The 23,455-nt window shown below is 43.0% G+C and overlaps 2 protein-coding genes and 1 long non-coding RNA gene across 3 annotated transcripts in view; 1 reads left to right on the forward strand and 2 right to left on the reverse strand.

Annotated features, from left to right (window-relative positions):
- Window positions 1-23,455, reverse strand: part of LOC142159849 (uncharacterized) — a 408,399-nt gene that overhangs the window by 353,641 nt on the left and 31,303 nt on the right. The window lies entirely within an intron of this gene.
- LOC142095498 (uncharacterized) overlaps window positions 6,084-23,455 on the reverse strand; it is a 101,629-nt gene continuing 84,257 nt past the window's right edge. The window contains 5 exon segments of the mRNA XM_075178443.1: window positions 6,084-10,074; window positions 11,459-11,570; window positions 15,740-15,813; window positions 15,919-16,015; window positions 16,176-16,273. Coding sequence (XP_075034544.1) covers window positions 8,690-10,074; window positions 11,459-11,570; window positions 15,740-15,813; window positions 15,919-16,015; window positions 16,176-16,273 — 1,766 coding nt within the window. The 3' untranslated portion in view covers window positions 6,084-8,689.
- Window positions 18,984-22,575, forward strand: LOC142160041 (uncharacterized). The gene is made up of 3 exons (XR_012693020.1): window positions 18,984-19,066; window positions 20,064-20,290; window positions 22,155-22,575. It is a non-coding gene; the product is annotated as an uncharacterized LOC142160041 (long non-coding RNA).

The following is a 23,455-nucleotide window of genomic DNA, read 5'->3' on the forward strand; positions in this document are numbered from 1 at the left end:
CGATGTGGAGAGGAGACTTGTCCAGAAGCATACAGATAACACGAGCAGAAACAGGAAACACCTCAGAGTCTCAAGGAATGAGAACCAAGAACAGGCAAAGGTAATAGGGCAACAGGTGCCTTAAGTACTGAGAGGTGATTAATTAACCAATGAGACTAGAGGCGAGGTATTAACAGTTCAGGGTTTCTGCACATGCGCAATCTTAGTCAAGATGGCGGACGGCCGCGGCTCAGGAGAGACGCCGGCAGGAGAGAGAGAGACCCATGTCCCAACCTAGAGGCACTAACAGTCCGGTGAGTGACAATCTGGATCAGAAACTACCTCAGCTGCCCCTCGACCTCAAAGAGCTCCTAGAAGTGAATGGCACACGTCCGGAAGACCGTCCACCTCGCACAGACCTGCCTCTTAAAGGCGAGTCTTTCTGTCTCCTTACCAGAGAAGGCAACTCTATATAAGAGCGGGTCCCTATAGACTCCTGTAGTCCATTGGATTACCCCATGAGCAGGCATAGGAGAAATGCAACGGGCCCGCTTTGTCCTGTCGTTGACTTACCAAAGTTTTGGTTCCATGTTGCTTTGTTTAGATGTTATAGTGTGGCTGTTTCTCTCTTCTTCCTGTCCCTTTTTATAGGTTGTACACTGAGAATGCGGCCCTTCAAGTACGCGGCCTCTCCAGGCCTTCCAGTCACTCCTGCTTCACCAACATACAGGCCTGTTTGTATCTATTATTATTGATGTTTTATTTTTGTTTTTATTTCTCCACTGCATTCGGTTGTACGTCATTGGTCTCTATTTTTACTTAAGGCCATGCGCTTTTCTCTTATCTCTGTTACATTTGAAATTTGGAACTCTATTGGTATGTCTAGTAGATGCACTGTCATATATTCCTGTTGTTCTGTTTTTATCTCACACAGAAATGCTGTGGACACGCACCCACTCCCCCCTGAGCCCACTGGAGACATGCTGCGCCTCCTCCCCCCTGTCAGCACCCTTCCTCACGTCACCGGATTTATGCCGGTTAGTCACGTTCCCCTCAGAGCTCTCTGCTCTCAGCTGGTCCCCAGATACCCAGAGTATCGCACCCTTCTCCCTACCAGCTTCATAGGCGGGTGCTATGCACCATACCCAGCCTTTCCTCCTCTATCCTTCACTATCCCTCCCACACCTGTCCCACCTGGGTCGTCATATTTTTCTATCTCCTCAGACCATGTGCTCCAAGTCATTCAGCTTCTGTGTCTCTTATTTAATACACCACCCCTAACTTTCTCACGACTCTCCGCCTTTTATCCTACAACGTAAAGGGACTTAACTCCCCCCAAAAACGAGGCAAACTCTTCACATCCCTGCAGACCCTCAAGGAGGATCTAATTTTCCTTTAACTCACTTTGTCAAGCATTTACACCCAGAACTAAAGTCTAAACGCTTCCCTCTCACTTTCCATGCATGTGACTATACCCAGAAGAGACGCGGGGTGGCTATTCTATTTGCACGCCACCTTAATTTTGAATTACAGGATACACATAGCAACAAGGAGGGTAGATCTCTCATCCTGGTAGGTAATTTGAACAACCTGCCCTGCACTTGGTCAATATTCACGCCCCTAACCAAGACCAGCACAAATTCTTTAAACGTCTAGGTACGTTACTATCTTGGGTTCGTAGGGAGGAACTGATTGTCGCGGGGGATTTTAATGCAGTCCTCACTCCTTCCTTAGATCCACTTTCCCGACTACCTTGCCCGACAGGAGAGACAGGTTGAACTCTAAGGCCCTACAAGATTTTTTTAGAACTGCACAACTTATATGATTTGTGGCGCATCTCCGATCCCCTAGCTCGGGACTACTCCTTCTATTCCCCTGTGCATAACACATACTCCAGAATCGACATGATCCTGCTCAGCCATGACCTTACCCTTAAACTCCTTAATTCGCACATTCACCCAATCACCTGGTCGGACCATGCCCCGATTTCTTCTGATCTGTCCTCGCTGGCCCTGCGACCTTCCTCCTTTATGTGGAGAATTAATGAATCTCTGCTTCACGATAGTAACACGGTTGCTCATCTCAACTCCCTTCTAGCCGAATACTTTGAAACTAATGACTCCCCAGACATCTCACCAACAACTCTATGGAATGTCCATAAGGCTGTTATCAGAGGACATCTTTTAGCCCTGGCTTCTAGTGCCAGGAAAGAGACTCGCTAAAACAATTCATCTCACTAATTCCCTACAGAAACTAGAAGCGCAGCATAAGGCCAACTCAGATCCCTTGGTTCTCCAACAGATTATTAAAACGTGAGGTGAGCTTAACCTTTTGCTATCACACCAGGTGGCCAATAAGTTGAAATGGTTAAACCAACGGTACTATGAAAAAGGTGACAAGGCAGACAAAATTTTAGCCACCCGACTTCGCACCAAAATTTCAACTCGTAATCTCTTGGTTATTAGGGACTCCTCCGGGGTGTTGGTGTATGACCCAAAAATGATTCGGGCCGCTTTCCATAAATACTATTTAAAACTATATAACCTGCCACAACCTTCTAATGATGCTGCCCGCCAGAGGCAAAAAAAATGTATAAAGGATTTCTTGGCAAATGCTCATCTCCCTAAACTCTCCCGTCAGGCGGCTACCAATCTCAGTGAATGTATTACCTCGGAGGAAGTTGAGCAGGTGGTAAAGGCGCAGAAAGCCAGCAAGGCAACTGGGCCTGATGGGTTCTCGGCGGCTTATTATAAGAGGTTTTCGGTCCAGTTAGTTCCCCGTTTGGGCACCCTCTTCAACTCCATTCTTAAAGGAGCCCCTTGGCCCAAGGAGTCCTTGGAAGCAAGGATCTCCCTGATTTATAAGGAGGGAAAGGACGTGCATTATTGTGCTAGCTACCGTCCAATATCCCTACTCAATAATGATGTCAATCTCTACGCCAAAATTCTCACCAACCGACTTAACTCTGTACTCCACTCCCTAATTCATTACGACCAGGTGGGTTTCATCCCCGGCAGGCAAGCTAGGGACAATACGAGGAGAGCCGTTGATCTTATCCATATACTCAATGCAAGAAAAACCCCCTCGATTATCTTGGCGCTGGACGCCGAAAAGGTCTTTGACAGGATCTCCTGGCAGTTCATGACCCATACACTGAAGCATTTTGGCCTGACTGGAGATTTCCTGGCGGGAGTGCAAGCCTTATACTCCTCTCCCTCTGCTAGGGTTATGGTCAATGGCTCTCCTTCGGACTACATAACGATCAACAATGGTACACGCCAGGGGTGTCCCCTTTCCCCCCTTATTTTTGCCCTTGTTATTGAACCCTTGGTGGCCATGATCCGAGCTTCACCAGATGTGAGGGGGTGCACACGGGGGACCTGGAGAGCAAGATCTCTATTTTTTGCCGACGACGTGCTCTTGACCCTTCTGCAGCCAAGAATATCCCTGCCCAATGTATTTTGCATCATGTCCCACTACAGGGAACTCTCCGGCTATAAAATTAATATCACCAAATCTGAGGCACTCTTACTTAATCTCCCTCCCCGTGATTGTCACGACATCACCTCCCAATTTAATTTTTGATGGCAAAAGAAGAAGTTAAAATATCTGGGGATCTACATCACCACCACCTATGAGTCCCTCTATCAAGAGAATTACCCGGCTCTCTTCCCCAAACTTAAATCTGACCTCTTCTCTTGGAGGTCCCTAATCATCTCGTGGCTGGGCAGGATCATTGCTGTTAAAATGTCTATTCTCCCTCAAATTCTTTATCTATTCCAGACACTCCCCGTTAGGGTCCCCATTTCTGAATTAATTGCTATGCAACGACACTTAGTTAAATTTGTCTGGCGGGGCAGGACTCCCAGGGTCCGACTAGCCCAGCTTAAGAAACCCACAAAATGCGGAGGTAAGGGCTTTTCGGATCTGAAGGTGTATTACTGGGAAGCTCATCTCTATTGTCACTTCCTTTGCTCCTCCGGCCTCCCACGCATGGGCAGATATAGAAGCAGCTCACCTCTCCCTACCAAACCTATCTAGTATTTGGGGACTACCTAAACAAGCTAGGCTTGCACGGATCAAACGATTCCCTACCTTACTATTTGCCACCCGGAACTGGGAGACCTGCAAAACCCATCTCTCTATCCCCTCAACTTCTTTGAATATCATGCCCTTATGGCACAACCCTGCTTTCCCCTCCGGCGGACTTCGGTCCTTCTCCCTGTCATGGATTGCCGTGGGCATCCGATTTTCGGTGACCTTTTAGACCAAGGAGGATTTATAACCTTTGATACTCTCCGCTCCAAATTTCCCACACTAAACCCACCATTTTACCAATACTTACACATCAGACATTTCAGCCTCTCTCTCCTGTCGGGCAATTTACCTCCATTGGCCTCCTCCTTTGAGACCCTCTGTCTCTCCTCACCACTGCAGAGAATCATTATCTCCTCAATCTATAATTTACTTCTAGACAAATTGTTGATTTCCGGGAGTAGCCACGAGAGAGAGTGGGAGAGAGATTTGGGTCCACCCCCGGAGGAGGACTGCTGGGAGACCATCAGATCGAATGTAGCCTCTAGTTCCATCTCCACTTTAATTAAAGAGAATGCATACAAGATTCTCTACAGATGGTACCTTACGCCTGACAGGCTAGCTAAAATGTACCCAATTGGCTACCCCGGCCTGTTGGCGGGAATGCGGACAGAGAGGTACCTTCTTCCATATCTGGTGGTCTTGCCCTGTCATATCCTCCTTCTGGGATAAAGTAGCTACTCTCCTTTCCTCCCTTCTTCAGTTCCCTATCCAGAAGGATCCTTGGTCCTTCCTCCTCTGCTACCCTATACAAGATGCTGACGTCCCCTCTGCAAAATTGGCTTTGCACGTCTTGGCGGCTGCTAGGTGCCCGATAGCCAAATCCTGGAAAAGTGCAGCGCCTCCCCGTGTCTCTTCTCTAAAATCCTATGTCTGGTTCATTGCGAGCGTGGAAAAAAATCACTTTTCACCTACGGGATGAAGACAACAAGTTTTACCAAATCTGGGCCACCTGGCTACATCACTGATGCCACCAATATTCCCCCTCCTAGAGGTTGACTCGTGTGTCCTAGATAATTCTATTCATAATAATCCTATAGATAGAAAGCTACTCCTTCTGAGATTTGAGATGTCGGCCGGTATTATCTCACTAACACAGACGACCCCCCCATCCATCCAGAAGTACCTAGGATGCTGAAGGCGCATTCAACTAGGGCGGTAGCGACCTCCTGGGAACATAGAGCCCATGCATCGGCAAACTGCATCTGTAAGGCAGCCGGATGGTCGTCGATGCACTTTCTCTAAGCATTATCTTCTTGATGTTTCAGTCTCTAAGGAGAAACAGTTTTGGAGAAAGATTCTCCAGCAAGCTCTGTGAATAAATTTTCTATTTTACCTTATTAAGGTGTTGGTTTTATTGCCCTCCCGATTATGGTACTGCTTTGGTATATCCCATTGTAAGGGCTGCCATGGAGTAGGGAAAGGAAAATTGAGAATTATACTCACCGTTAATATGCTTTCCTTGAGATAGTCCATGGCAGCCCTATATTTTCCCATCCTTGTTCTGACAGATATGTTATAGGACGGCTTGAGAAGTTACAAAAGACACTGAGGAAGAGGAGGAGCTACCTTACATAGGAGCCAGATGGGACAAAATTCTTCCTGTCTACACTAGCTGATTAGGGATTAACCCATTCTAAGGGCTGCCATGGAGTATTTCAAGGAAAGGAAATTAACGGTGGGTATAATTCTCAATTTTCTTGACTGGATTGTAGAAGGTAGAATAGCATTGTACATTGACATTGGCTTTGTCCATTACTATTCTACCTTCTACAATTCTTTGACTTCAACTTGTACCTCACTACCAGTCATCTCAGTACTAAGAGGCTTCACAAGACGTGGTGTGTCTCTTACAGCTACCCCAGCCAAAGGCTCTTTCGTGGGAGCTACCAGCACCGTGAATCCTGTTCAGCTGTACTCTCTTTGGTGATTTCACGATCTATTGTAATAAATAATTAATGCTTAAAGAAATAGAATATCCAGATATCAGTATACATTATGTAAATTTATTATTCTCTTTTATTTATAAGGCGCCGTACATGACATATACAGAAAGCAGTGATCCATAAAAAATTACATGATACATGAGAAATATATATACAGGTAACATGGTAATGCAAATCGAATTATTTATAAGACAGTGAGTGAGAGTGATGGTAGTGACCAGTATCAAGTAAGCTAGGAGTAGGGAAACAAGCTAAGAGGTTCACAGGGTGATGGAATATTAGAAGGAGGACACAAGGAAAGAGGGCCCTGCTCGTGATAGCTTACATCCTAAAGCAAAACGGGGGACACAAATATCCCCACTCCCCCAGGTGGTATCAACTGGGGGAGTGGGGATGAAAATTAGGAGAAAGGATGATAGGCTTGAATAAAGAAATGAGTTGTAAGGGCATGCTTGAGGCCTATGAGAGTAGAGGCTAAACTGATGGGGGTGTGGGAGATCACTCCACTGTTGGGGAGCAGCCCGGCAAAGTCCTGGAGGAGGGAGCGGGAAGAGGTAATGAGTGAAGTCGTTGGAGAAGTGGAGGGAGCGGCAAGGACTGTATGTAGAGATGAGGGGGAGGATTGATTGAGAGCTTTGAAGGTGACTCTGAGGAGTTTAAATTTTATTCTGTAGGGCATGGGGAGCCAATGTAGTGATTGGTGGAGGGGGACAGCAGACAGTGTCGGGAGAGAAAAATAAGGTGGGCAGCAGCATTGAGGATAGACCTAAGAAGAGCAAGTTGACAGTCAGATAGGCCAGAGAGAAGGAGATTACAATAGTCAAGGCGAGAGATTACAAGAGAGTGAATAAGAGTTTTGGTGGCTTCCGTGGCGAGAAAGGGCCGTATCTTGGATATATTCCGGAGGTGGAAGTAGCAGGATTTTGAGAGGGACAGAATGTGAGGTTTGAAGGAGAGGGAGGAGTAGAGGATGACCCCAAGGCATCGGACTTGAGGGACAGAAAAGAGGGTAGAATTCTTAACAGGATGGGGAGGTGGGAGAGACCTGGAAGGGGAGAAGATGATTAGTTCAGTTTTGGAAATATTGAGTTTAAGAAAACACTGGGACATCAAAGATGTGATGTCTGAGAGACAGCAGGAGGCATAACACATAAGGGAAGGGGAGAGGTCTGGGGACGAAAGATAGATTTGGGTGTCATCAGCACAGAGGTGGTAACGGAGGCCAAAGGAGTAGATTAAGACACCATTGGAGGAGGTGTAGTGGGAAAAAAGCAGCAGGTCAAGAATGGAACATTGGGAAACTCCGACAGGTAAGGGAAGAGGAGGGGGATGTGGAGTCGTGTAGAGACTGAAAAGGATTGGTTGATGGGGTAACAGGAAAACCATGAGAAGACAGTGTTAGAGACCTATAGATTTTAGAGTTTGGACAGCAGTTCATGGATTGGGCTTAAATAAGAGCCCTAAAGAAGGATTGTTTAGAGAGTGATAGGGCCAAACTGTGAGGCGAGTATGAACTTCAAGTGAAGAAAGTCACCATGAGTGCGTGACTTTCTCTAGAGCCGTTCTGCACTACGGGAGCATTTTTGAAGATAGCAGGTAAGTTTGGAGTGCCACGGTGGAGACAGGTACCAGTGAAACTTGATGGTGACAACCAGGGAGACAGTGTCAAGTGCAGTGGTAAGGGTGTGATTATAGAAGGAGACATCATTTGGGCAAGGAAGAGTGGTGATGGGGGAGAGGAGTGAGACAAGGGAGGTGTAGAACGTGGTAGGATCAATGGTGTCAAGGTTACGCCTGCAAATGCAGCCTTAGGGGATGGGGTAGGTGAGAGGGATGGAAAGATGTTAAAAGAGAGAAGATGATACTCCTAGAGAGGGAAAGGTGAACTGATGAGGTCGGAGACAATACCAAGGTGTGAAAAGACCAGATCAAGGGTGGAAGGAGAGGAGGTCCATTGAGAGAGACTAAGGGAGGAGGGGAGGGAGAAAAGTTTGGAAGGGTCTGAGGGACTGTCTATAGGAATATTAAAGTCCCCAAAGATGATGGAGTGAAGGTTCAGGGGAAAAAACCCGGAAAGAGCAACAGGGGGAGCGAAGCATGCCAATGCCACCACCTTGCCTGTCCTCAGGTCTGGGGGTGTGGGAGAAGGACAAGCCTCCAAAAGAGAGCAGCAGCAGGGAAGGTATTGTCCTCAGGGCTTAGTCAAGTTTCAGTGATGGCAAGCAGCTTGATGGATCTAGCGATAAAGAAATCATGGATACAAGATAATTTGTTACAGACTGACATGGCATTCCAGATATCACAAGATAAAGAAAGAGAGGGGAGAGGAGAAATGTGGATATGGTTTTTGCGGTTGCTGACCTGCAAGGATGTGTATGAAATTGAGTGAGGGGCGTGACAGGGAGAGTGGGTTGAAATTGGACGAGAAACAGGACTAGGAAGGGACCCATCAGCTGGCAGGTTTGGGGTGAAGGGGAGAACCAGGTGGGAGAGCATTGGAGATGGGGCTGATTTGGGGGAGGTAGGGGCATGGATTGGAGAGTGAGATGCAGTTGTGATGTGAGTGAATAGATTTCTGAGGGGGAAGAAGGTAAAAGGAGTAGGTAGGAACTTGCCTATTTGCATCATTTAAAATAATAAAAGGCACTTCATTTACAATGTTTACAGCATTATTGCAACCCTCGTTTCATATCTATATTATCGGAGATCTTCTCAGAAGATGAATATGGTTTCTCACCACTGTGAATTCTTTGATGTCTAACAAGATGTGATTTCTGTGTAAAACATTTCCCACACTCAGAACATGGAAATGGTTTCTCACCTGTGTGGATTATCTGATGTTTAACAAGACTGGATTTAGATGTAAACGGTTTTTCACACTCAGAACATAGGAATGTTCTCTCACCTGTGTGGATTCTCTGATGTTTAACAAGACTGGATTTATCTATAAAACATTTCCCACACTCAGAACATGGAAATGGCTTCTCACCTGTATGAGTTCTCTGATGTGAAACAAGACTGTATTTAGATGTAAACCATTTCCCACACTCAGAACATAGGAATGTTTTCTCACCTGTGTGACTTCTCTGATGTGTAACAAGACTGGATTTACATGTAAACCATTTTTCACACTCAGAACATGGTAATATTTTCTCACCTGTGTGGATTCTCTGATGTGAAACAAGACTGGATTTAGCTGTAAAACATTTCCCACACTCAGAACATGGAAATGATTTCTCACTTGTGTGAATTATATGATGTTTAACAAGAGTAGATTTATCTGTAAAACATTTCCCACACACAGAACATGGAAATGGTTTCTCACCTGTGTGAGTTCTTTTATGTGTAACAAGATTGGATTTAACTGTAAAACATTTCCCACACTCAGAACATGGAAATGGTTTCTCACCTGTGTGTGTTCTGTAGTGTCTATTAAGATGTGTTTTATCTGGAAAGTATTTCCCACACTCAGTACATGGAAATGATTTCTCACCTGTGTGAGTTCTGTAGTGTCTATTAAGATTTGTATTATCTGGAAAGCATTTCCCACACTCAGAACATGGAAATGGTTTTTCACCACTGTGAATTCTTTGATGTTTAACAAGAAGTGATTTCCATGTAAAACATTTCCCACACTCTGAACATAGAAATGGTTTCTCACCACTGTGATTTCTTTGATGTTTAACAAGAAGTGATTGCCATGTAAAACATTTCCCACACTCTAAACATAGAAATGGTTTCTCACCACTGTGAATTCTTTGATGTTTAACAAGAAGTGATTTCCATTTAAAACATTTTCCACACTCTGAACATGGAAATACTGAATGGCCTCTATTAGCTGTACTAGGTGTAGCGATATCTGAGTTACTAGGAAAACATGCCTCATGATTAGAGGAATCAGATGATATATGTGCACTGTGACGTAATTGATGTATATTTGGCGAGATGGGTTTTCCTCCTGGAAAATCTTGTATGATGTTTTTATCTTCTATTTTATAACCTGGAGACAAAAGGAGATATCCCTCCGAGGTATTCCGGATTTTATGTTCATCTGCTGGAAGTAACATAAATGTTTCTAAATAGACATTTAGTAAATTCAAGATGTTCAACTGTTTAAATTCTTCTTGCAAACAAGAACACTTCATTAAAAATCTAAATGTACAAATGTGATGATACCAGGATGTTAGGGTAGGAACCCAGAGGAAAATCCTGGTATCTAGGGGCACAGGATCACACAGGCAGACACACCCCAGTGTTCAATAACCCCAAATGGTTTATAAAAAAAATGGGTTTCTTTACCAGACCAAGTTATAGGGAAATGATGTCCATGATCAATAGAATGAATCAGGCAGAGCAAACAAATCTGGAAGTCCAAGAAAAGCTTGTAATCCAACAGCCAGAATACTCCCAGGCAAAAATCCCTATCTCACTGGTAGGAGCAGCGACTCAAACGCAAATAGCATTTAGAAGCAAATGACACACAAACAGTAGTGTCCTCCTGCAGGTCTTTTTAAAGGGACAATATCTCCCACACTGGAAAGCCCACCCCCTATGGGGATGGAGATGGGAGGAGAGAGCTTTCATCCCCTCACAGTTTTCCCTCCAACTGTTTGGGAGACTTGGAATCTGACAGTTCCACAGAGAACAATATCTACTGAACCAGTTGCTGACTGACTTAATCCTGGTTAAGTAAGGCTGGATACACACTACTAGCTTTACAGTCGATTATCGGGCAAATCACCCGAGAAACAACTGTTCAGCCAGATATAGTATTAGTGTGTACACTGCAACAATGATTGTCGTTCCACAGCCCTTCATATCGTTGAACAAGATTTTTAAACTGAACTAAAAAGGTATGTAACGTGTGTATTTACTCACAACTGTCTAGCATACAACGATAATTCAAACACTATTGTCAACGGCGAGTGACTACTGTACAGATCTACAGGTCCCTCATATTCGTGGAGTGCAGTCTGGTTACCAGCATAGGTATATGAGTATAGAGCAGTGTATGTATGAACTATAGGGTGCTGACCATTGTAGATCATAGCTTCAAATGTAAATGGAAGTTAATAGTGAAGATTTCATTTTACATATTCAGCCGGTGTCTTGTTTTTTTTTCACTACTCAAATTAAAATTCGGAGATGTAATGGAATAAACCACTTTAATTGCTGGCTCCCGCACCGTACTTACCCACCATACAACTCTCTATCTCCTCACCAACCATATATTGACTGAGCTGAACAGCAGTAACCACACAGCAACAGAAACACGACATCACCACACCAACCTACACTGCGCCACAGAAAACTCCAACAAAAATCCTGACTCCCCCACTGGATAGATACTTTTTTATGGGTGTAGAACAAATGATTGTGGAAGTGTCTGAACAAGGAGAATATCTCACTCTTTTCTGTAATAAGTGTTTATTACTCACCAGTGCTGATATCTGTAGGGATTTCCTCCTCCTTACACTGCTGATCACCCCTCACATATGTCTCTTCTTCTCCCTTTATATTTTCTACCTTAATATCAGTCAGAACATCTAACTAAACAACAACAAAACAACAATAAAATAACGCTTTAATAATGTCTTATTTCATTAATTGAGATTAAACAGAATAATATCAGTGTATTAGACATACACAGCTGTTCTACAGATCATATAGTGAAAAGTAATTTTAGTATTTTTATGAGATCATATATTCCATCTACCTGACACTGTTGTGGGATACTGTATTTTTCCTCTGTACACTCCTGTGAATAAAGAGGACGGGGACATCTCTCTGGGGTATTTCTGTTACTGGATCCATCTGTAGAAGACACACATTGTTTAGGTGTGATGGTCAGATACTGTGTGTACATTAACCTAAAAAATGTATAAATCATATTTAAGTAAGTCTACTGTCATCAGAAGGGTTAACAGAATTGACCCATGTAAGCCCCCGTTTCGTAAATAAGATACATACAATGATCTCTGTTAGTACAAAGATATATCTATACGTCCAGCACAGAACTTAATTTAACTAGTCTCAGGGGTGAGAAGAGGGGGTGTGGATGCAGAGTTGTATTACACAGCCAACACCCAGATAGTTTTAGCTTCAGTTGGAATGTTGAGAAAGCTGTGTCCAAAAAAATATCGGAATTCACTGAGTGCGATCAAGCAACGGGACTCCTCAGATCAAGACATTTCTCAGCAATCAAGTACTTATTCATTAAATATGTATCCTTTATAATAAACATGTGTATTATCTTTTTACAATTGTTGTCTGCCAATGTAATCTCACACCAGAACATAAGAGTTAATGTCCATCCTGTGACATTTGGCAGCAGAAGTGGGGTGTGACATTGTGTGACATGGAAGTTGTAGAAAATCTCTCATTTTAATCACATTCCACCTACCAAGCGATTGTGGGCAGATCCTGTGTAAGAAAATCTGCCTCAGTATGAGTACGTGGTTTACAGTATAAAGTTGGGAGAGGTCATGAGATATATTAAAGCCCAAGTATTTCACCGACTGCCTGGACCAAATTAAGTAAAAAGAGGAGAACACAAAGGAAACGTGAGGAGCTGGGTGAGCAATGTAAAAGCTTGAGATTTAATGTGAATTTTTACAATTCTTCATGTGGTTGTGGACTGAGATGTCTGGCACAGGAATAGAGAGCAGGAGGTCATCTGCAAAAGCTGCAACTTGATGGTGGATGGGGCTTAATTTAATCCATGTGATGTTTGGGTTGTCTATAATTTATATAACAGACTTTTAAGTCAATACTTTATCCATTAGATTTTTAGAGCATGACGCAGGTTTCTAGCAACACAGAATATCAAATTACACACAGACATTTTCATCATTGTTTGGAGTCCTCTGTGCAGGATACAATATTCTGGTCAACAATCAAGATAAATCAAGCAAGATAACAGCCAACCCTGTCTGGTATTGTTGTGGATGGGCCCTTTATCTGAAAGGCTGTTGTTTCCCTATACTCACAATAAGAGGATGTGAGCAGAGGACAAGCTTCTATTTGATAAGGTTGTAAACATTCCCAATTTCCTAGTGGTGTCCAAGAAAGCCCAGTCTTATATTTTTCTGAATGAGTAGATAACAATTGAACTCAGCAAAATAGATTAGACTAAATGGCTTGGAGATTATAATCCTTGTTTCTGTGAGTAATGGGTGGAAGGTAAAGGCATATCCAGTATCTTATGATTGTTGCAAAACAATTTTAGATCCACACTGAGAAGTGATAATATCTCCTACAGCACAATAGATACTTGCCCTCAGTAGGTATAATTGTAATGACAGGAAACGTCTGAGCCATGGCTCTCTCTAAACTATTCCTGGGAAGATTACAGTATTTCAGGCTAGGAGGATCCAGAGCTCACCTTGAACTCACCTTGGCCTCCCCCAATCTCATCTTGCTACCCTTCGATCTGCACTTATCGCAGCCGCTAGGCTTATTTTCCTTTCTCGCCGCTCCTTGTCTGTCTCCCCCCCCCCTCACCCCCACCCCCCCTCTACCAATTCCTTCACTGGCTCCCCTTCCCCTACAGAATCCTCTTCAAGCTCCTCACTCTTACATACAAGGCCCTCGCAAACTCCACTGCACCCTACATCTCCACCTTCCTCTCTATTCATACTCCATCCCGCCCCCTCCGATCTGCCAATAACCGTCACCTCTCTTCCCTCCTGATCACCTCCTCCCATGCGTGTATCCAAGACTTCGCCCGCGCTGCCCCCCTCCACTGGAACAAGCTCCCTCCCCTCCATCAGAACTTCCCCTAATCTGTCCAGTTTCAAACGGGCTTTAAGAACCCACCTTTTTCTTAAAGCCTTCCAGTCTCCCACTTAACTTCCTACCTTTTCTTCTGCCTCTTCCCCTTCATTTCCCTTCCCTTATCCTCCTTCTCTCCCCCCTGTTTCTCTGTCTGTCTACCCCAACCCTTAGGTTGTACGCTCCTTTGAGCAGGGTCATCTCACCTCCTGTTTTCACCACTTTTAACTCTGCTCTCCAGCTACCTAGCCTTCCTCCTCGAGGACCCACTTCCCCCGGTCCCCTCTTGCTTTCTCCTCTCCCCTCTGGGGGTTTCCTTGTCATCTGTGCCCTCCCTCTTAAGCTCTGTCGTATGCGGACCTTCCCCTCTCCCCTCCCCCCCACCCCTAGCTGTGCTTTGAGCTCACTGAGTTACTGTGCTTATTGTTTACTGTACTGTGCTGTCTCACATCATATTGTAATTTTGTTTGTCCCTGTACGGCGCTACGGGCACCTAGTGGCGCCCTATAAATAAAAAGTAATAATAATAATAACTCTGGAGCTTCTCTGCATAGATAACCATATAGAACTTGGCAGTAATGTTCATGTCCCAGTGTTCTTAGTACATAAGGGAATGTTATCTAGGGAGGATTCAAATGTGAAACAATCGTAGACAAATAATCCTTTGTTATTAAGTGTCTGTTTGATACTAATATAAAAGTGTGAAGAGGGGAAGTGAAAGGAAACCTCCAGCTGTTCCAATAGGAAAGATGGATTACTCATACATCATGGTTGGCTCTTTTCAGGAAGGTTGTCTCCCTGTGTCTGTAAGTAGTTGATCACTTGTTCTCACTTTGTATGAGCAATATGTAGGCACTATATAAAGATAACGATTAATAACTAAATTGATAAGAAATTCTTAGCAGCTGTAAATAAGAGATCCATTGGTAATTTCAGAATAACGGTCACAACTCTGCAGCGAAAGAATTAAAATGGGAGCCCCCAGTGTTAGGTACTTCTCTTCATTGCATTATAGTATGGTGGGAAATGCTGAAGGTGACAGCACTGTCAAAACTGAGTGAACTCCTCCATCTCACCAAGCACATGATCTCCTCTATTGTTGCAAGAGAAGAACCTCCATATAACATGATTCAGGTTATTATATCTCCTAACCTGAAGCAAGCTGTTGGCTCAGTCATTTGTAGAGGACATCTGGTTTTACAGGAGGTTAAAGATGATCAATAGGAAGAGTCCAAGCCTTCCATATCCATAGATTTAGGAAGAAATATGGCTAGTGGCCACTTGAAAATAAAGGTTTAGCCTGCTTGGTATCCCATATGTAGATTATGTTATATGTTTAATGATTTATTGCACATAGCTCTTAAAGGTCACCTGCTGGATTCTTTACACAAAGATAAGACTCTGCATCATGTCCTTTAAAAGAGACACCTGTACTTAAATTCATCGGGGTACTTAGCCGACCAGAAACACCAAGACAGTCAGTGTTAATCGCTGTGGGACTTCCTTCACTAGTGGTTGGCCATATTGTGCTGGTGCCAGTCTATACAAATAATGTAACAGGCTAAATCTGTGGGCGGCTCAAGATGCTCAAATACCAGGGAGAATATGCTCTTTTTTCCACTCAGACTTACCAGAGTCACCGCAGGGGACCTGCTGCCGCTTATGTGAAAGGGGGTTAGGTGACAGTCCCTCAGCTAATCAGGTGCCCATCTGGTGGGCACTATCTAGTACCAGCCCTGCTGAAGCCATACCACCATGGGAACCAGAGTAGGAATAAAAGGGGGCTATGTCCCACCACCTTCTTATTGGACAGTACTGGACTTACAGTTCCTACTGCACTAGTCATGGATCAGTGAATCATGCTGATGATTGAAACTTTTAGGTCTGTGAACTTTACAGCTTTGTGAGCCTTTAAAAAGCGGGGAGACATCGGGCTTGGTCCTCACCTTGCTGTTAGAGGAATGAACATCATTGCCCAGTAGCCAGGACAGAATTCTGGGAACAAGCTGACAATAAGCAGCTTTCGGATAGAGTTGTGCATTAGGTTTTTGGTGCAGTGAATCCACTGGTACTTGTTCCTAAATATCCTTTTATCTGAGTATTGTACATTCACAAAAAAATTCACCTGTGCTGATATCTGTAAGGATTTCCTGTTGATCACCCCTCACATACGTCTCTTCTCCCTTTATATCTTCTGCCTTAATATCAGCCAGGTTATCGCCCTAAATCACCCACAGAGCAATAAAATACTACTTTACGATCTGATTAAATTATTTCAGATTAACCAGAAGATTATCAATGTATAAGACACACACAGCTGCTCTACAGATCATATAGTGAAAAGTCACTTTGGTATTTGGTGAGACCCTAAATACTACCTACCTGATAGTCTTGTGGGATAATATGATTTTCCTCTGTACAATCCTGTGAAAAAATTGGACAGAGACATCTCTCTGGAGTATATCTGTTACTGGATCCATCTGTAGGAGACACATTGTGACAGAATACATTGCTTTTATGCGATTTATTGTGTGTATCTAGGTGGCCCTCAAAACTGCTTTCTCCTATACAATAAATAATAGTCTACTCTTACCCCATGACATGAGGGTCTGGTGATTCTCCATCATCACGTCCTTGTACAGAGCACTGTGTCCTTCTAAATACTCCCACTCCTGCATGGAGAAATAGACAGTGGCATCCTCACACCTTATAGGAACCTGACACACACACAATGATAGTCATCACTAAGACACATCCCCTGGTGTTACTGTATAATGTCCCATTCCCAGCAGTCACCTCTCCAGTCAGCAGCTGAATGATCTTGTTGGTTAGTTGCAGGTTCTTCTGATCACTGTTTTTCTCATGTATCAGTGAGTGAGGTGGAGGAACTGTGACTTGGGCAGGATTCTGGGTCCTGCTCAATCTTTCTGACATACAGAGATGGCCACTGAGTATCACACGCCCATCAGATGTCTTCTTACCTACTATGTACTCCTGTGTATTGAGGGATACATCAATAAAAAAAGTAAATGAAGAAAACACCAATTCAGAGTTGTTATGTTTAGGGGTTAATTGTGCAAAAAAAATAATCTAATTTTAAAAAACAATGTCTTTCCTATATGTAACAGTTTAAAGAAAAAATAAGTGACTATCTGAGACGGGTGCAGCTCCTGCCACCAATTTGTGTCCTCTGTCTATGGCCGGCCCCCACAGATTAATCACCTGCTTTGCACAGATTAGTGCAAACAGCAAGATGACGTTGTGTTGGGAGCTGGAGGATAACAGAGGACTAAGAGTAGCCGGACCACTGAAGATGGCAGAAGCTGCAGGAGATGTTAAGTTGTAAGTTCCTGATATAACGGTTTCTATAAATGATGTCACAGAATCTCTCACCTCTCCAGTCAGCAGGTAGATGATCTCCAGGGTGAGATTTAATATCCCATCAGTCAAATGACTGATCATCAACCCCTCCACTCTCATTCCGCTGGGGTCCTAAAAGACTCTGTTCCCGGCCCTCTGCTTTTCTGAATGAACCTCTTCTATAGGTGAACAAAATCACTCATTCGGCCTCCAGTACCACCTCTATCTCTCCTACCCTGACCTTTCAGCTTCTGTCTCCAGCTCTTTGAAAGACATATTACCCCGTACATACAGACATACACATGGGGAAAGCATGAGTTGGGCTATCTAGAGGAGATGTGGTCCTGGGGGGGCTTAACCTTTATCTGAGCATGTCTGGGAGGGATGGAAAGAGAGAGAGAGAGAGAGAGAGAGAGAGAGAGAGAGAGAGAGAGAGAGAGAGAGAGAGAGAGAGAGACACACACACACACACAGAGAAGCAGATAGAGAAACATCACAGTGACTGGTTGAGGAAAGAACCTCTGCCATAAAAGAGATTTGTATTTGTGATCACCTATCTACTGATCAGTGGATTATTGGTGACCTTTGTATACTGATCAGTATACAGAGGTCACACTGGTATCACTCTGGAGTGCCCCGGTGGGTATGAGATCTTGAAGCAACATTTTGGCGACAGTCTGCAAATCTTTCTTTCCCTGGGTCAGGTATCCCAATGTTATTTAAATACACATTAGACCAAAACTTTCACAATAACAAGTCCCTTACCAATGTGTTATCTGTTTTAGATTTAAAATTCCATTATTCTCCTATAGGTGATGTACCAACTGTATTCCCCGTGATGGATAAGCTTTTATCAACCTACTAGAACTGTACATACATCCAAACAGTATTTATAACCTCTGGTAAGTGGAAACAAAACAAAATCTATTGGAGATGGTGCAAAAGGACACCAATGTGGGAGTGTAGTCCTAAGTACAGTCCTATTGTTGGCGGCCACAAAATCAGCAATTTTACCAAAACTTTTAACCCACCAAAATTATCTACATATTCACCTCACGTAACATAACAATGATGTTAAGGAGGAAAGGGAAAGAAAACAGGAGAGAATAGGATAATAAAGCGACAATAGACAGCAAAGAGAACAAGAAAAAGGTTAACAAAAAGTGAATTTCATCAGTTTTGGACAATTTGTGACTCCGCAAATGTAGTGGGACCAAAAGTCCCAGCATGAACTGTCATGTTAGAGGCCACAGTTATCCTATCACTGCCCTTCATGTTTATGTATGAAAAGCCTGCTGGCCATGTATATAGCACAGGGTAGGATGAGGCATTTACTGGAGGATAATCATTTAGACTCTGAAGATTCTCACACACACTGACATTCTCTGTGAGAGTCTATTGTTTAGTAAAACAAGAAGCCCTGACTGACACCCTCAGCTCAGTGAGCTCAGCCCTTTGTTACATGAACATGAAGGAGCTGATTCATTATGGAAAGTAAAGGAGTCCTCTACCAGTCTGCTGTAAATGTATTATATCAGGACACCAGAGGCTGCTGCACCTGTATTACACTAATTACACCTCAAACTGTGTTATAATAACAGGGCCCCAGTCAGCTGACACGTATTATACTCACAGGACACCAGAGGCTGCTCCCCCTGTATAATAATGTATAATAATAATAACATAATTACCTGGTGCGGACACAGCAGTCACCTCTCTGACTCCTCCTACTCTAAGGTCACCCGGAAGTTGCAACATATGAAAGAACATTTCTTGTATGTAGAACACAGCGATGTTCATTTGGAACGCACAGACCGGATGTCAGGTAACATCTTCCGGGTGAGAGGACGCAGTGACTGGCAGGTTATGTACCTACATAGATATAATGAGATATAACGATAAACATAACACAGGTAAAATAAAATAGGTGATGAATGAGGAGGATATAAGTATTATGAGGATTATACAGTAGGAATTACTGTGACTACCACAATATCTCTTAGATGCAGCTGCTGATTGTTACTTGGGACTAGGCTGCCTGTTACCTCCTGAGTGGAGGAGAGGAAAATTACTGTCACATATCTGTCAGTCATCAGCTGTAAGACATTACTTGTTCTGTACTGATATACGTCCTAAAGTACATTCACCTCTTCACCCTATCCTGAGGGATCAATGACATCCAAGTTATTTCCCTCTGATATAACAAGACCACACCACAATGGCTGCACCCAGTAACATTTATGGTCCCCCTCCCCCCGCACTGAGATACATAGGATGACACAGCTGGGTGCTGGAGGGGAGATGTCTCCCAGTAGAAGAGGGCAGGGAGAGAGAAGGGTGTCTGTGAGTGTCACATACTGGGGGTGAGCAGTGACAGGGTGTGATGGGGACACACTGAGTATAAGGGGGTGTAGTGAAGAGCACAATACAAACCGTGGGCATAATGTGATGAGTGGCTCAGAGCATAATCTGGGCATAATGGATGTATGATGCAGTAGTTAGTACTGACTGGGGGCACAGAGTGAAGGGTTAGGTACAGTATATACCCCCCCCCCTCCAAGACTATTTAAAACATGGAAGTTATTTGCTAGACACACATACTCCTTTGTACTGCATAACAGTGATCATTGTACGTATGTTGTCTACAAAACTCCCCTGACTTGCTTGGTTCCATTACATTACACTGTCTGATTTATGCAAGCTATTTGTAATTTATAGGGATGTTCACTGACTTCCGTATATTGGTTTTGGTTTTGGATCTGTATTAACTTAGTGATTTGGTTTCGGTTTTGGCAACACTGCCCCCACGTGTTTCGGTTTTGTATTTTTTTTTTAAACTTGCTAAAATCACTTAATTTGGTTCTTTTTCCCCCTTATATTATTATTAACCTCAGTAACATTAATTTCCAGTTAATTTTTGTCAAGTGACAAGAACTCTGCCACCCCTGTTTCTGTGTGAACAGTGACACTGAGCAATGTCACTGGAGAATGGAGAGTGACAAGAACACTGCTACCCCTCCTGTTTCTGTGTGAGCAATGGCACTGAGCAATGGCACTGGAGAATGAAGAGTGACAAGAACACTGCTACCCCTCCTGTTTCTGTGTGAGCAATGTCACTGGATCTCTTGCGGAGGGAGGTAATTATGGAATCCAAAACCAGCGAGATCGGACGACGCAACTATGATGTTTTGCCTCGATTCAGATTCGAAGAAGCGGGAAAGTACCAAGCCGACTCGGATTGGCGATGTTCAGTAATTTAAGAGATAAAGAGGAATAGGGCGCTCAGACTAAATTTGTATTGCGCAGCACCTCATCAAATTCATACAAACTAATAGCAAAAAGAGGGCACAGTAAGCAAAGGGTTAATCATGCACTAAGTTATGATACAGGAAATGTAGTTTGGTTTTCTTATATATCATATGAGTGTATATGGTGGAAGTAAATGGCTAGAGTGTGACATCAATATAAATGTCAAATAAGTGTACTGAACAATTAAAATGAATAATAAAAATGCGTTGCGGTAGATAAATAACAAGACACAGACTTGCACCTAAGTACAATGATTATAGCTCTTTTTTTGTGATTAATTTGCATTGTTCTCAGTGTTTGGATTGTAGCCACAGCAAAAGAATAGGAAGCCGGAGTCTTACCCTAGAAATCCCTAATTTAATATTCCTGGGCCTTGTTGTTTTATTCAGTTGTATGCAGGCATTATTTATAGATTTATATATATTATATTATATTATAGATTTATTATATATTTCTTGATCGAGTCAGCGCCTTACCACTTATGGAACGGGGAAGTGTCAAGTCCCTTACCCCCTCTTGCCACTCTGTGTCTCCTGTCAGTCTCCCCCTCACCTTTAGATTGTAAGCTCCATCGAGCAAGGCCCTCTTTCCTCGTGTCCTCCTCCTCCTTTTGTTTTCCTTTGCCCTTAGCCCTCCGCCCCTTCTTTCCATTTCATTCCTTGACTCCTGCCTCCATCTTTCCTCTTCTCCAGTGTCTCCTCTTCTCCATCTCTGCCCTGATCCTATTAGTATTGCCCTATCTATTGGGCACAGGGCAAAGACGCATCCCTTTATTCACTCCCCCACCTCTCTCCTTCCCTTCCTATGTGTACATTGGAATTGACTTTTGCCTCTTTGCCCTATGTACTTCTCTCTGCTTATTGGTACTTGTTTATACATATTGCTGTTTAAATTTATTACACTTCGCTTTCTGCACTTTGTTTTGTACTACCTTGTATGCCATGTTTTGTATGCCATGTATTGTCACCCTGTACTGCTTTGCCAAGCTCTTTGTACGGCGCTGCGGACCCTTTGTGACGCCTTACAAATAAAAGACAATAATAATAATACTGGTTTAATTTTGAAATATACAATAATTTCAATGTGCAATGTAAAGGGTTAACAGGATTGTGTGTGTTTGTGTCTTATGCAAGCCCCCTCCTGTCTTTTAAGATAACATTCATGATCCCTGTTAGTACAAGAACATTTCTATATGTTCAGGACTGGTTTTAACTGTACAGAAACATAAGATTGTTGTAGTGGCCCATGAAGAACAAGAGTTCAAAGATCCCTCATGGGTGATAGACCCAGATAGGGACACTCCAGACCCCATGTACAAAGTACCAACAGAGATAACAAGTTTAGAAAGTAAATCTTCACTGTATTTTATACCAGTACCAGAGGTGATAGAACATTGCTCATGGGAAGAATCAGCTACATTGGATGAATTGGGGGAATATTGTGTCACTTTGATCCCTAATCAATGGTGGTATGTGGAGAAGGGACAAATATTAGGACATTTGTTAGTGGTTCCTGATTCAGGTTACCTAGTAGTGAAAACCAGTGAACATCAGACAGGATGCAAAGTATAGGTGACACCAGTTGGGACAGAAAAGAAAAAGAAGATAGGAGATATAGTAGCTTCAGGTCTAGTGATACATATTTAGTATTACTAGAAGAAACAGATAATCCTGTTTATTTATCTTCCCGCAGGATGATTCCTATTGCTGAATGATGACCTGGAAGTGAATTGTGTGCCCTCTTCTGGTGATCCTGTGGTTTGGGTCTTACAAATATTATGGAACAGAGGAAAGAGAAAACTACATAAACATTTAGGAGTTGAATGGAATTATGCTCATTTATAGACGTGCATTGTTGGCCTGCCAAGCTAGAGAACTATTCAAGTTGCTGGATTTGTACCCAATCGCCAATTTCAGATGGAACACTTCCGTATGTTGCTATATCGATATTCCTGTAACAATTTTTATTGCAAGACAAGAACCTGCTAATTGGTTTTCTGGGTGGGGAGGTTGGGTTAGTGGTATTATTCATAGTTTGCTATATGTAATCATTGTATCCATTGTGATTTATACAATTCATTTTTTTTAAGATTCTAATAAACTGTTTTATAAAATGTTGTAGCTTTGCCTTTAAGGATAACTTATTAATAGCTTGCATAAGTCAGTGAGGGGAATGTGATGTAAAGGGTTAACAGGATTGTGTGTATGTGTGTGTCCTATGCAAGCCCTTTCCTGTTTTTTAGATAACATGCATACAATGATCCCTGTTAGTACAAGGACATTTCTATATGTCCAGGACTGGTTTTAACTAGCGTCTGGGAGAGAAGTGGGTTGGATTCAGAAGTTTAACAAACAGCTAATAGCCACATAGTTTTAGCTTCAATTGGTACATCATCGGGGAAAGCTGGGTCCAACAAATTATCCTGATATCAAAGCAACGGGGCTCCTCAGATCAAGACATTATTCAACAGTCAAATTGAATTCCACAGCTAAGTATCTTTTACTTTTAAATGTATCTATTAAATTAAACATTTGTATTATCCCTGTGACTTGATCACGTATAAATAACTTATTTGTGGCTGAATCATGTAGAAATCATTTGTATAGCCTGTATGCACAGAAGGAGGGCGCTGTCTGGCATAGCTGCATCTCAGATAATGCAAGCATCAAGTTTTAGCACATAACTGAGTAGTGTAAATATTGTTAGCCTTGCATTGCATGTAAATCCATGTTTGGGAAACATATCTTATTCTGATACTAAAAATAGCTCAGACCTCAGGCGGCTGGCTTGCCCTGTGAGGCTGTGTCCAAACGGTATAAAAAAGCACCATTTTCTATTGAAAATTGTTCTTCATGTTCCATCTGACCTGCTCACTGGTAACTTCAATCAGTGTGAGCAAATAAACATCACCTGCCTGGAAACTTCTCTATCCCTGTGACCTACAGATTAGACCCAAGTCTATTCCGTTCCTAGCAGCTCTGAGGTTTGGACCC

This window comes from Mixophyes fleayi, chromosome 6 (genome assembly GCF_038048845.1).
Source record: "Mixophyes fleayi isolate aMixFle1 chromosome 6, aMixFle1.hap1, whole genome shotgun sequence".
In the NCBI taxonomy this organism is placed as follows: Eukaryota; Metazoa; Chordata; class Amphibia; order Anura; family Limnodynastidae; genus Mixophyes; species Mixophyes fleayi.